The sequence below is a fragment of the Salvelinus alpinus genome, chromosome 30 (assembly GCF_045679555.1).
Source record: "Salvelinus alpinus chromosome 30, SLU_Salpinus.1, whole genome shotgun sequence".
Lineage (NCBI taxonomy): Eukaryota > Metazoa > Chordata > Actinopteri > Salmoniformes > Salmonidae > Salvelinus > Salvelinus alpinus.
This window is the reverse complement of record NC_092115.1, coordinates 21268558-21283813: the sequence shown is the minus strand read 5'-3', so window position 1 is coordinate 21283813 and position 15256 is coordinate 21268558. Positions and strand designations below refer to the sequence as shown.

The 15256-nt window shown below is 43.9% G+C and overlaps 1 protein-coding gene across 2 annotated transcripts in view; it reads left to right on the top strand.

The window, feature by feature from the left end:
* Positions 1-4739: 4739 nt before the first annotated feature.
* Positions 4740-15256, top strand: part of LOC139560619 (neuropilin-1a-like) — a 61555-nt gene continuing 51038 nt past the window's right edge. Inside the window, exons 1-2 of one of the 2 annotated variants that reach the window (XM_071377552.1) lie at positions 4740-5448; positions 6148-6322. In XM_071377552.1, the coding sequence (XP_071233653.1) occupies positions 5379-5448; positions 6148-6322 (245 nt within the window). In that variant the 5' untranslated portion in view covers positions 4740-5378. The remainder of the gene's footprint in view (positions 5449-6147; positions 6323-15256) is intronic. The other variant, XM_071377551.1, reaches the window with a different exon arrangement.

Sequence of the window (15256 nt, the reverse complement as noted above, 5' to 3'; positions counted from 1 at the left end):
AAATGAGCTGCAAAATCTGGACCCTTACAAATCAGCCGGGCTAGATAATCTGGACCCTTTCTTTCTAAAACTATCTGCTGAAATTGTTGCCACCCCTATTACTAGCCTCTTCAACCTCTCTTTCGTGTCGTCTGAGATCCCCAAAGATTGGAAAGCAGCTGCGGTTATCCCCCTCTTCAAAGGGGGGGACACCCTTGACCCTAACTGCTACAGACCTATATCTATCCTACCCTGCCTTTCTAAGGTCTTCGAAAGCCAAGTCAACAAACAGATTACCGACCATTTCGAATCCCACCACACCTTCTCCGCAATGCAATCTGGTTTCAGAGCTGGTCATGGGTGCACCTCAGCCACGCTCAAGGTCATAAACGATATCGTAACCGCCATCGATAGGAAACAATACTGTGCAGCCGTATTCATTGACCTGGCCAAGGCCTTTGACTCTGTCAATCACCACATCCTCATTGGCAGACTCGACAGCCTTGGTTTCTCTAATGATTGCCTCGCCTGGTTCACCAACTACTTCTCTGATCGAGTTCAGTGTGTCAAATCGGAGGGTCTGTTGTCCGGGCCTCTGGCAGTCTCTATGGGGGTGCCACAGGGTTCAATTCTTGGACCGACTCTCTTCTCTGTTTACATCAATGATGTCGCTCTTGCTGCTGGTGATTCTCTGATCCACCTCTACGCAGACGACACTATTCTGTATACTTCTGGCCCTTCTTTTGACACTGTGTTAACAACCCTCCAGGCGAGCTTCAATGCCATACAACTCTCCTTCCGTGGCCTCCAACTGCTCTTAAATACAAGTAAAACCAAATGCATGCTCTTCAACCGATCACTGCCTGCTCCTGCCCGCCTGTCCAACATCACTACTTTGGACGGCTCTGACTTAGAATATGTGAACACCTACAAATACCTAGGTGTCTGGTTAGACTGTAAACTCTCCTTCCAGACTCACATCAAACATCTCCAATCCAAAGTCAAATCTAGAATTGGCTTCCTATTCCGCAACAAAGCATCCTTTACTCATGCTGCCAAACATACCCTTGTAAAACTGACCATCCTACCAATCCTCGACTTCGGTGATGTCATTTACAAAATAGCCTCCAAAACCCTACTCAATAAATTGGATGCAGTCTATCACAGTGCCATCCGTTTTGTCACCAAAGCCCCATATACTACCCACCACTGCGACCTGTACACTCTCGTTGGCTGGCCCTCGCTTCATACTCGTCGCCAAACCCACTGGTTCCAGGTCATCTACAAGACCCTGCTAGGTAAAGTCCCCCCTTATCTCAGCTCGCTGGTCACCATAGCAGCACCTACCTGTAGCACGCGCTCCAGCAGGTATATCTCTCTAGTCACCCCCAAAACCAATTCTTCCTTTGGACGCCTCTCCTTCCAGTTCTCTGCTGCCAATGACTGGAACGAACTACAAAAATCTCTGAAACTGGAAACACCTATCTCCCTCACTAGCTTTAAGCACCAGCTGTCAGAGCAGCTCATAGATTACTGCACCTGTACATAACCCATCTACAATTTAGCCCAAACAACTACCTCTTTACCTACTGTATTTATTTATTAATTTATTTTGCTCCTTTGCACCCCATTATTTCTGTCTCTACTTTGCACTTTCTTCCACTGCAAACCAACCATTCCATTGTTTTATTTTTATTTATTTTTTATTTATTTATTTTTATTTATTTTTTATTTTTTATTTTACTTGCTGTGTTGTACTCACCTCGCCTCCATGGCCTTTTATATTTTTATTTATTTATACATATATTTGTTTGCCTTCACCTCCCTTATCTCACCTCACTTGCTCACATTGTATATAGACTTATTTATTTTTTTTCACTGTATTATTGACTATATGTTTGTTTTACTCCATGTGTAACTATGTGTTGTTGTATGTGTCGAACTGCTTTGCTTTATCTTGGCCAGGTCGCAATTGTAAATGAGAACGTGTTCTCAATTTGCCTACCTGGTTAAATAAAGGTTAAATAAAAAAAAAAAAAAAAAAAAAATGTGCGTCTCCAGAGCCCTGTACGCACTGATCCTTCTCCCCGCACTCGCCCTGAGGTGCGTGCCCTCAGCCCGGTACCACCAGTCCCGGTACCACGCACCAGGCCTATAGTGCGCCTCGAGAACTCAGTGTGCCCTGTTCCTGCTCCCCGCACTAGCCTTGAGGTGCGTGTCTCCAGTCCGGTACCACCAGTTCCGGCACCACGCACCAGGCCTACTGTGCGCCTCAGCAGGTCAGAGTCGGCCGTCTGCCCAACGCCGCCTGCACTGCTCATCTGCCCAGCGCCGTCTGAGCCGCCTGCCTGCCCAACGCCATCTGAGCCGCCAACCAGCCAGGATCTTCCAGAGCCGCCAGTCAGCCAGGATCTTCCAGAGCCGCCAGTCAGCCAGGATCTTCCAGAGCCGCCAGTCAGCCAGGATCTTCCAGAGCCGCCAGTCAGCCAGGATCTTCCAGAGCCGCCAGTCAGCCATGACCAGCCAGAGCCGTCAGCCAGCCATGACCAGCCAGAGCCGTCAGCCAGCCATGACCAGCCAGAGCCGTCAGCCAGCCATGACCAGCCAGAGCCGTCAGCCAGCCAGGATCCGCCAGAGCCGTCAGCCAGCCAGGATCCGCCAGAGCCGTCAGCCAGCCAGGATCCGCCAGAGCCGTCAGCCAGCCAGGATCCGCCAGAGCCGTCAGCCAGCCAGGATCCGCCAGAGCCGTCAGCCAGCCAGGATCCGCCAGAGCCGTCAGCCAGCCAGGATCCGCCAGAGCAGTCAGCCAGCCAGGATCCGCCAGAGCCATCTGCCAGTCATGAGCTGCCCCTCAGTCCGGAGCTGCCCCTCAGTCCGGAGCTGCCCCTCAGTCCGGAGCTGCCCCTCAGTCCGGAGCTGCCCCTCAGTCCGGAGCTGCCCCTCAGTCCGGAGCTGCCCCTCAGTCCGGAGCTGCCCCTCCGTCCAGTGGCGCCCTATGGGATGGTATTCAGTCCGGGACTCGCCATTCCAGAGGCGCCACCAAAGCGGGTAGTGACTATGGTGGAGGGGGGTCCACGTCCCGCACCCGAGCCGCCACCATAGGAAGGCCCACCCGGACCCTCCCCTTCTGTGTCAGGTTTTGCGGCCGGAGTCCGCACCTTTGGGGGGGGGTACTGTCACACCCTGGCCTTTGTTATATATATTTTCTTGATTAGTTTAGTTAGGTCAGGGTGTGACATGGGGGATGTTTGTGTGTTTTGTCTAGTTTAGGGTGTGTGTATTGTTTAGGGGGTTTTGTAGTATGTATGGGGTTGTGTTCAGTGTAGGTGTTTAGGAAAGTCTATGGTTGCCTGATTTGGTTCTCAATCAGAGACAGCTGGTTCTTGTTGTCTCTGATTGGGAGCCATATTTAAGGCAGCCATAGGCTTTAGGTGTTTGTGGGTAATTGTCTATGTGGTACGTTAGTAGCTTGTGTGTGCACTTTCGTTGATAGCTTCACGGTCGTTTGTTGTTTTGTTTTGTAAAAGTGTTTGTTTTCGTGTTTCGTCATCTCTATTAAAAGAAGATGTACTCATATCCCGCTGCGCCTTGGTCCGCTTATTATGACGATCGTGACACTAGTCAAGGCTTATCCTATATAACTACTGCTGTATACACCTTTTCTATTCATATACTGTCTATATACACCCGGATATGTGTATATATTTATATTCCGGTCTCTGACATTGCTCGTTCTGCTATTTCTTTATTATTAATCATTTTAATCTGTATTATGTGCCTATTGTGTTTTTAGGTTTGTTATTACTCGGTATTACTGCACTGTTGGAGCTAGAAACACAAGCATTTTGCTGCACCTGCGACAACATTGAAAATCTGTTTACACTTTGATTTGATTTAATTAGATTTGAACAGTGAGGACCATCCCCTGGCCAGTCTCCACACACCAATGCCCCCCCGCACACACACCACTGCCTGCTCTGCTCTGCTCCCACTCACCCCACAGGTTAAACTGTGCCTCTGAAGGCACTGAGGCTCGTCCCCTGTTTCCTGCCTGAATTAACGGACGGCTTTTGCTGTGGTTTCAAGCATGATTATATGTGTTGTTCCAGAGCTTGCAAAGTTATTCCTGCAAAATGAGGATGTTACTCATGACAATATGGGGGGGGGGGATATTCATAACCAGTGTGCTGATGATTGGGTTACTTTCTTTCTTTCTCACTCCCTTCAGAGATACAAAGCCTGCTTTTTCAACAGACTGTTGTGTGATGGTCATTTAGTAGTGGGCCTACGCACTCTCTTATAAGCAATAGGCTACAGAACAACTGTTAGGGACATAGCAGCATTCTTAATAGGAACAGAAGACTGGCTTTGCACAGATCAAAATATTCCTCTTTATGTATAGAATTGAAGTAGTGTTATAACAATACATATATAATATACTGATATTAAACTACTGTAATTGAATAAGAATAATGAGTATCCTATTTCACATGCAAGGAACTATCGGCAAAGGAAAGCGTCAAGTGCATAAAGTAACAATTCCCCATAAACTCTTATGCCGTTGTTATAAGTGCCCATTGTTATATTTTAATCACTTGTTTTTTAATTTGCAGCTTAGGTTTCTTATCAAAATGAATGCCTTTGTGTACTATGTCCATTATGTTCCTTCCTTCCAATTCAGCCCTCTCCCTCTGCTGTGCACGAGCGGGAGGAGGGCGCACCGGTGTCATTCGCTCCTGCCCACTCGTCTCATAGTGATCAGTCTGTGCGTGTTCGCGTCTTGGAGCTGGAATTTGGGTAGTGGAAATACCACTCACTGTTACTTTCGCAGTTGGCGTCAAGTCGAATGAGAGTGTCTCCTCTGACATTCTACTCTGTCGGTCAGTCAGCGCGCTTCGGAAAAGGGGCGAACCTTTACCGAACGGAACGCAGTCAAGAGGATTAGGAATTGGGTAGCCTGCTCGCACTCTCAGTACGCAGGTGTTTGTAGCTAACTCATGCCTTGGTTGATTTTAGACGGGATAGTGAGTGTATGAGATATTATTGAATTCTGGAACTTTTTCGTTACATTTTTTATGTAAAAATATCAGTTTTCGATTGATACCTGTCGGGGCACTTTAGGTGACTGGGTTTTCTGAATCAACAATTGTTTTCTGCGTTTGGATTATTATAATTTTCTTTGGAAATGGCACATTCTTATTCTGGGAGAGATACACGACTTTCAGAGAGAGGAAACTGTAGTTGAATAATAACACAGGATGCTGCTTGCGACCTGAAGCACTCAGAAGAATTTAGACATTTCTAAGACGTTTGTTATTTTGCTTTGCGCACTATAAGAAGGTGGACATATCAAGTTTTTTATTTTTTATTTTTTTTACACGTGTGTATTTTACAGCACAATGATGTATTGTGGATGTATACTTTTCTTTTCAACCCAACTCCTCTTTGTGGCTTCATTGACTCAAAGTTGTAAGTGTGGACTCTTGAAATATCATATTTTCTAACATTAGCCTTATTAAAAAATCCTTAATTTCCACGATTTGTCATCACAACTCACCTGTTTTCGGGTCGTCTACCGAGGTGCATCTTGGCTACAGTAGGCTGGAGGGTTTTGCTGGGCGCATCTGTAGCTCTGTTTTCTAAATCAATTGGAAGTCAGGCTATCCAAAACGGGAGAGTGTATTATTTGTTTATTTATTTAAAGCTGTCGTTCCATTAACAGCGGAGAGAGGGAATACTGTACATGAATCAATTACTTTTGTTCTTGAAAAGCTGTTCCTTGTCCTTTATCGATTATGGTGTGGGTACATGCGGGTTCTTTTGCGAGCATGTCTTCATATTTGATATGTTATTTACTATTCATGTAGTAAAAAAAGAAGGATATGAAAATGACAAAGCACCCTATTTCTGATTCATATCACATGCTTCACTACTAGTTTTGAAACAAGCACACTGCTAAATGTGTGTTTTAACATCTTCCCCTGTTTAATTATTTCCATGTAGGATTGACTGAGTGTATCAATATTGTTTCTGAATGATCACACATCGTTTTTTTAGAGGGGAGACTATAGGCCTACACATCACCCTAGTGTTTTTCTTTTGTTATAAAAAAGATTGTATGTGTAATTTCCCTGTTGAATAGTTATCTCTATCTATTTTTGTTTGCAGATAAATGTGGAGATAACATTGAGATAACCAGTGCAGATTATCTCACCTCTCCTGGCTATCCGAACTCATACCCTCCATCACAACAATGTACGTCGGTGATATCGGCCCCAGACCCAGGACAGAAGATACTCATCAACTTTAACCCTCATTTTGATCTGGAGGACAGAGACTGCAAGTAAGTAACGCGCTCTTTTCTGGATGAAGTGTGAAACTCTGCCACCTATTGGTCAAAATAAGAACAATGTTCAGTATTTTAAAGATGTTTCACTTCCTTCCCTCTGGGGCCATATGTATCAGAGTAGGAAAGGTGATCTAGGATCAGTTCCCCTCTGTCCAATTTATTTGTATTGATTGTTGTCAAAAGGCAAAACTAATCCTAAATCAGCACTCCTACTATGAGACGTGATGCATACAGTACTGATTTGTACTGATCAGTATGTGACGAATGCAATTTGATCATTTAAACATGGAAGAAAACTGGACCGGAGCATCATCCATTACTTCTGGATATTGGCATTTGAGAGGAAATATAATTGGAATGAAGTGTTTTGGTTGTGATATTTGATTTGATGTATTTTTTGCTGTGTAGTGCTGTCTACAATATTGTTGGGTCAATTATATAGTGTATATTTTGCCTAGTTGTGGGTGAATGTTGCATAGTCCCTTTCTTGAGCTGTGCTATCTAGTCCTGATCATTGATTATGATTTGGGTTACACATACAGTATGACACACACACACACACACACACCTACATACATGCACTCTGCACCTCGGGGTAAGAATGCCTTCTCACAAAAGCCCATATGTTCACAATTTACCATAAATAAACCCATTTTTATTATGGTCCCTCTGTCTTCTTAAATGCTTCATAAACTATGTGTAAATCATAGGCTCACTGACTTGCGCTGGTGTCCTTAACTGCTATTGGATCACGTTTCACCACCAAGGGACCTATAAAATGTTAGCAGTGTTTAGCATTCTGACAGATCCTGGATAGTGTATAGCTGTAAGGATAGGAATTGGATTGGAATGCTTCCAGTTCCAACATGGAATGGAGGCATTCTCTAAGTTAATCTTTAAGTTCTGTGTAACGGCAACCTAGCCTGTCCTAGCCTGTGTTTTTGACTGTGATGATAGGTTTACTCTAATATTTGTTATGAGGATTTATTTTATAGTTCATAGTCATTGTTTGGCAGAAGTGAAAGTTGTGGTAAGAGACTAAATGTTTAAAATGCCAAATGAGGGGCCTTGGCTAAACCACAGTTTCCTAAGAGAAAAACGTGCAATTTTTCCTCCCATTAACAACATCTACAAATCAAACTCCAAAACATGATATTTCAATATCATCTATAAAAGTCGTAGTTGCAACGGTTAGGGTCATTGTCCTACGGTGGTTCCACTCTTTTCAAATGTCTCCTTTTAATTAAAATGTATTGTCACAACTGAATTCCTTCCTTCAGATACAATGTCCGGGAAAGCTGCAGTGCATGTTTGCATCGCAAATGGCACCCTCTTCCCTATATAGTGCACTACTTTTGACCAAGGCACTGGTCAAAACTTGTGCACTAAAATAGGGAATAGAGTGCCATTTGGGTCGCGACCCATGAGTCGCATGCCATCACCACCCTATATTATTAATTCAATTAAAGAACCAAATAGAACACACATGTCCCTGGAACATGGCTGTAATTAACTAGCTATCCAAACAAAGGATGCTTAGGTTCTATTTGCCTTCAAGCAGAGCTCTTGTACAAAACATCAGGGGTTTTTTTCTACTAAGGAGGGGTTGGTCTATAATTATGTTTCCAAATGCTACATTTTTGTGCAATCTTGAGCTCTTCCCTTGATATCATAGTCGGAACTGACAACTTTACATTCCTTGAGCGGTCAGACATCTAAATAACATCAATCAGGCTTTTGTGGAGATGCTCTGGTGTCCATTTGATATGCTAATGTGGAGCAGTATCAAAGTCAGAGTCCCAAATCAGGCCCTGTTCCCTATTTAGCAAGCAAATCACACACTACTCCCTAAGTGCCCTGGTCAAAAGTAGTGAACTATATAGGGAATCGGGTGCAATTTGGGACACAGTCCTGAGCCTAATCAAAGACAGACTTACCTCACGCTGACACTAAAATAGCATGACCGATGAAAAGAATCCCTCAACAGAAACTGGAGCAGAAGTCCATAACAAGACATATGGATTATAGAGTAATCTGAGACACATTTTTTTGAGGTTGTTTGAACTTTTTCCTCAAGTGTGCGAGAATGACCAAGTTTTTGCTCGCAAAGAACATTTTCTTTCTCAGAATCTGAGTTTTGGTCTGTTTTCAATTATGTAATAGTGTTGTTGCAGCTACTTAGTACATGGAGAGAAAAAGAGTCTCAGAAATAACCTCCATGGTATGGCAGACTCTTACAGCACCGATCCCAATAGTGACAGTAAATACATGAAGACGTACACGGTAACAGAGCTACTAACAGTATTTACATACAAGACAGGAGATAAACAAAGGATAACATGACCCTCTACGGCTCTAATATAATCCGTCTGTCACTTATAGAGTTTAGCTGTTAAGACCCCTGTCAACTTCACTGTGGTGAAATAAAGGGGAAATGCCCATGGAACTGAGCACAAACAAACAGATTATTGGAGTTCATAGCCCAATTTACTTCCTTAGAAACCAAACCTCAAACAAATCATGTTGTATCCAATAGTACAATTGGCCTTCCTGTTTTTGCCTCCACTGCTGAGAAAATGTAAAACAAGATGTCGGAAAGAGTCATTCTACTTCAAATCAAACGTATTAATATAGCCCTTCTTACATCAGCTGATATATCAAAGTGCTGTACAGAAACCCAGCCTAAAACCCCAAACAGTAAGCAATGCAGGTGTAGAAGCACGGTGGCTAGGAACAACTCCCTAGGAAGAGCAAAACCTAGGAAGAAACCTAGAGAGGAACCAGGCTATGAGGGGTGGCCTGCCCTCTTCTGGCTGTGCCGGGTGGAGATTATAACAGAACTTGGCCAAGATGTTCAAATGTTCATAAATGACCAGCATGGTCAAATAATAGTAATCACAGTGAACAGGTCAGGGTTCCATAGCCGCAGGCAGAACAGTTGAAACTGGAGCTGCAGCACGGCCAGGTGGACTGGGGACAACAAGGAGTCATCATGCCAGGTAGTCCTGAGGCATGGTCCTAGGGCTCAGGTCCTCCGAGAGAGAGAAAGAAAGAGAGAAAGAGAGAATTAGAGAGAGCATACTTAAATTCACACAGGACACCGGATAAGACAGGAGAAATACTCCAGATATAACAGACTGACCCTAGCCCCCCGACACATAAACTACTACAGCATAAATACTGGAGGCTGAGACAAGAGGGGTCAGGAGACACTGTGGCCCCATCCGATGATACCCCCGGACAGGGGGTATACCCCCGGATAGGGGTACTTCTATTGAAACCAACACATTGAGGCTAAACCCATTGGCGAGCCCGAAGGTTGAAACACTAGGCTAAACCCAAATGTAACGGGCTGATTGAACAGTAGGCTCGCTATGCCGATGTAGTCGTCTCCTTGGAGACACTTCTTCCCTCCTCTGAAGAAGCACTGACAACAACATTTTCCTCTCCAAAATGAGTAATGATGATTCAAAGTAGTGATTCAAAGTGCTATCTGTGTAGACATAAACATCTCCTTTTCCTCTCCAAAATGAGAGTAGAGATGATTCAAAGCACTAACTGTGCAGTGTCTTTTTTCCATATGACTTGGAGATGTCCTGTGAGTGAGGACATACTTGGGCGATTAGAAAGCTTGATGTTTTCGGGACACAGGGACACAGTTGATCCATGCTGCCACCACATAGCTGGGGATTTGAAGGATCTCTCTCGCTCTCTCTCTCTCACACACACACACACACGCATGCATTTTACATACTACATGCATGGTACTTTTATATACAGCATTCACATGACAAAGATATTGTATATACAGTATACACATACTGTACATACTTTTGTATATATAGTGTATGTATGTGGACACCCCTTCAAGTTAGTGGAGTTGGCTATATCAGCCACACCCGTTTTCTGACAGGTGTGTAAAATCTAGCACACAACCATGCAATCTCCATAGACAAACATTGGAATGGTCTTACTGAAGAGCTCTCCTAGAGCTGCCCCGGTCTACTGTAAGTGGAAACATCTAGGAGCAACAATGGCTCAGCAGCGAAGTGGTAGGCCACACAAGCTCACAGAGCGGGACCGCCGAGTGCTGAAGCATGTAGTGTGTAAAAATCGTCTGTCCTGAGTTACAACACTCACTACCGAGTTCCAAACTGCCACTTCTCAAAACTGTTCGTCCTGAGCTTCATGAAATGGGTTTCCATGGCCGAGCAGCAGCACACAAGCCTAAGATCACCAGGCTTCTCCAATGGTGTAAAGCCATTGGAGAAGTGGAAACGCGTTCTCTGGAGTGATGAATCACGCTTCACCATCTGGCAGTCCGATGAATGAATCTGGGTTTGGCGGATGCCAGGAGAACGCTCCCTGCCCAAATGCATAGTGCCAACTGTAAAGTTTGGTACAGGAAGAATAATGGTCTGGGGCTGTTTTTTCATGATTTGGGCTAGGCCCCTTAGCTCCAGTAAAGGGAAATCTTAATGCTACAGCATACAATGACTTTCTAGACGATTCTGTGCTTCAAACTTTGTGGCAACAGTTTGGGGAAGGTCCTTTCCTGTGCACAAAGCGAGGTCCATACAGAAAAGGTTTGTCGAGATCGGTGGGGAAGAACTTGACTGGCCTGCACAGAACCCTGACCTCATCCCTATCGAACACCTTTGGGATGAATTGGAACGCAGACTGCGAGCCAGGCCTAATCGCCAATCATCAGTGCCCGACCTCACTAATGCTCTTGTGGCTGAATGGAAGAACAATGTATCAACATCTAGTAGAAAGCCTTCCCAGAAGAGTGGAGGCTGTTATAGCAGCAAAGGAGGGACCAACTCCATATTAATGCCCATGATTTTGGAATGAGATGTTCAAAGAGAAAGTGTCCACATACTTTTGGTCATGTATTGTACATACTTGCATACACACATGCATACATTAGATTTTACTCTGGTATAAATTATATTATATGTTGTGTTTTTAATAATACCATTACCGATCATGAGCCTTGCCCCTTACTTTGCTGTAAGGGGTTGGGACAGACAGTTCCATTCCTGGAATGGCTAGGGCCCAGATTCACAAAATAATATAGTTCGTAAGTGAAATTCCTCAACAATATCTTAAGATTGAATCATTTTCTTACGAATTTCTCATATATCGTTGAAAATCCTCTTAAGATGTTTGTTGCTAGGCAACAATTTTAGCTAGCTATCTAGTTAGCAATGGCAATCATGTAGCGTATTGTTCTAAAACATGTTCTTGGGTTTAAAATAATCAATACTGAAACTTTCAGATGAAGTTTGTGAGTGAATTAAACGTTCAATTGCTTTCAATTGCTTTTTCTCTCACTGCCTGAGTTTAAGACCAGGGTTTAGCTATCTTGGAATTAAATACATGTCTAAAAACATTATTTTCAAGAATCGAATTTCTTCTTAACTTTTTGCTAAAGGAGAAACATAAGAAATAGCACGAGAATATTTCCAATAACCTTTTCGAGGAACAGCAACTTTGCTTAACTTTCTTCTTAAGTCTATAGTTAAGGAAACAATGGCAGTTAAGAAGTAATTCCTTCTTAAGAAGGTTTTGTGGATCTGGGTCCAGGCCCACGAGGGCACTCTGTCTTCATGTATTTACTGTCACTATTGGGATCGGTGCTGTAAGAGTCTGCCATACCATGCAAGTTACTTCTGAGACTCTTTTTTTCTCTCCATGTACTAAGTAGCTGCAACAACACTATTACATTACCCTGTACGTAAATAAATAGTTTGTGATTATATCTTGTGTCTTTTCGTGACATCGGCCTTTATATACCAATTTTAAAACAACCATATCAGAGTTGTAAATAGATTCTTGTAAAACCCCTCTTTACATAATCTCATAAATCCAAGAGATAGTTTGCTGTAGGAATTTCGGGACAAATCCTAATTTAAGATATTTGGTGCTCGTGATTTTAATTTCCACTAAAGTCTCCCAATTACATCAATGAACGATTTATGTGAACTTCAGAGTTGTGACTGGCGTGCTTATCTGAAGTTATTCTCTCTTGAACTTCAAGTCATGTAATTTAATCAAATCTAAATGCCAGGATGTAGGGTGATTACAGGACTAAACACAGCCTGCAGGTTCCTAAACTACATGGATGAGGCACGTGCGTTAGTACGTTAGTCACACATTATATCTCAATTGGCCCAAGGGGGGGCGCTGCATCATTTGTGGGGGACAACATGTTTACTCTTGCCTTGTTTTCCCTTGTTGTCTGTAGTTGGAATAACCTTTGTGGTATGACACGTATCAAATAAAACCACAGCTGCAGACCTACAGACTCCCAACCAGCAGTGCTGCTACTAACCTGGTCAGGGACTGTCCCAAATGCACTCTATTCCCTATGTTTTGCACTACTTTTGACCAGGACCATGGGGAAGTAGTGCACTATGTAGGGACTATGTAGGGTATAGGGTGTCCTGCTGGAGAGGAATGGTCCAGTGAAGGATACAGCCCTAATTGAATGATCCTCTCAGTGTGGTCAATGGACATTCCCACTGCCCCACTATGGTTCTGTGGTCATTGTGGTCAACCAGATGAAATAGTTATTTAGACTGCTGGTGGTGAGTGTTATAGAGCCATAGGCTAGTCAGCCTGATGGGCAGTCGTACTATGACCTCTTGGACAGACTTCTGGATTTCATCTGGATTCTCTCTTTTCTTATGACATTCCATTTCTCACTTTGTACTGTATGCACACTGAACTGTCTATACACTCATCAGTTTCCAGTTGTTCTTCTCCACACGCCATCTATCTCACTGTCTCTCTCTCTCTCGCTCTGTGTGTGTCTCTCTCTCTCTCTGTCTCGCTCTCTCTCTCGCTCTGTGTGTGTCTCTCTCTCGCTGTCTCTCTGTCTCTCTCTCGATCTCTCTCTCTGTATTGGTGCAAAGTGCACACCATGGACCTCAAGCATTTTTTACTCCCGGTACAGTGGCACTGCAGTTGACCCATTTTTTTACCTTATGACTGGCTTACACTGAATAGCCACATCATTGGAGCCACTTACATAAACATAACAGAACAGCCCCAATTAGGGGCATGGTGTTCCACAGGGATGCTGGCCCATGTTGACTTCAATGCTTCCCACAGTTGTGTCAAATTGGATGGATGTCCTTTGGCTGGTGGACCATTCTTGATACAACGGGAAACTGTTGAGCGTGAAAAACCAAGCAGCATTGACAGAAACCGGTACGCCTGGCACCTACTACCATACCCCGTTCAAAGGCACTTAAGTCTTGCCCATTCACCCTCTAATTAATGGCACACATACACAATCCATGTCTCAATTGTCTCAAGGTTTACTTCTTTAACCTGTCTTCTCCCCTTCAGCTACACTGATTGAAGTGGATTGAACAAGTGACATCAATAAGGGATCATAGCTTTCACCTGTATTCACCTGGTCAGTCTGTCATGGAAAGAGTAGGTGTTCTTAATGTTTTGTACACACAGTATATAAATAGGTATTATCTGTACTGTAATCATGCTTTTGTGCAATTGTATGACTTTTCATTTCTCAAGACTGTTGTCATGATTGTTTGGATGCGTTTTCCCAAATAAATGTTGTCACTCACCACTTGGCTTACGCCAGACGAAACATTGTGTCTGCATCCCAAAAGGCACCATGTTCCCTATAGGGTGCACTACCTTTGATGGGTAATGCACTATATAGGGTGCACTACCTTTGATGGGTAGGATGCCATTTGGGACAAAATCTTTGTGTGTTTTGTTAACCGACACACTCAGGCAATGGGTCTAAAATGTGCTCTTCAGTCATCTTCAGTCTAAAGTGCACTTCAGTCATCAGAGCATCCGGAGGTCCTCTGCCTCCCTACTCATGAGCAGGCTGAAGTTTTGCACAGCCTAATGAAAACACATGTCAGATTACAGCCTAACGAGCAGATTAATGAGGAGAGAGTTAAGACAAAACTCAGATTCAGAGCGGTGCTGCGCTGCAATCTCACAGCTGCTATTCCTCTGTGGAAAGAAAGCACCCCCTTCCAGATGTCTTCAGGACTTAGGAAATGCGTCACGAGTCACAAGAACTGTGTACCAGACCTGGGTTTAAGGATTATTTGAAATCATTTCAAATACTTAGCATAACTGCAAACTCAGCTCATCTGGCACTCCAGGCAGGCTAAAGCAAATGTTCAAGGTAATTGAAAGATTTCAAATAGTGTTTGAACACAGGTCTGCTGTCTACAGCATGTACACAGTCTGTCCCCCTTGACAGTGGGTTTCTCCAGAGTTCACTGTGAATAGTAATATTGTTCTATTACCATGGCAATGTGATGTGTGTGTGTGTGTGTCTGTGCCAACAACAATCATGAGACACTGAACAACAAACTCAATGAACTAACCAGTTAAAAATAGTGCCTTTTTACTCTGTTTGGATCATGTCATTGTAGCTTCAAGTGATTTCATAGTGGACAGAAAAAACCATAGAGATGCAGGGAGACCTCTTACCGCTGGGGTCAGGGTCCCGTAAGGGGTCAAAGGGGAGTCCGACGGTCACCCAGTTAGTGTCCTCAGGATGAGAGGATGAGCCGATGGTCTATATCACCTTAGCATTGCAGTGGGTGTCTCAAATGGCACCCTATTCCATTTTTAGTGCACTACTTTTGACTAGGGCACATAGGGCTCTGGTCAAAAAGTAGTGAAATCTATATGGAATAGGGTGCCATTTGAGACTCATCCAGAGTCAGACAGACAGGAAGCCCATCCTCTGGAGCCAGGGTTAGGGTTAGCCGCCCACCAACAGCAGGGACCCTGGTGGATAATAACTCTCTATCACGAGTGGCATGGAGGAATGCCTTGTATCTGCTCCCAACACAAGAACAGGCCCTCAGGCTGACCCCCCAGTCTGTCTGAACTCATAAAGCAGCATTGTTTATAGGAGAG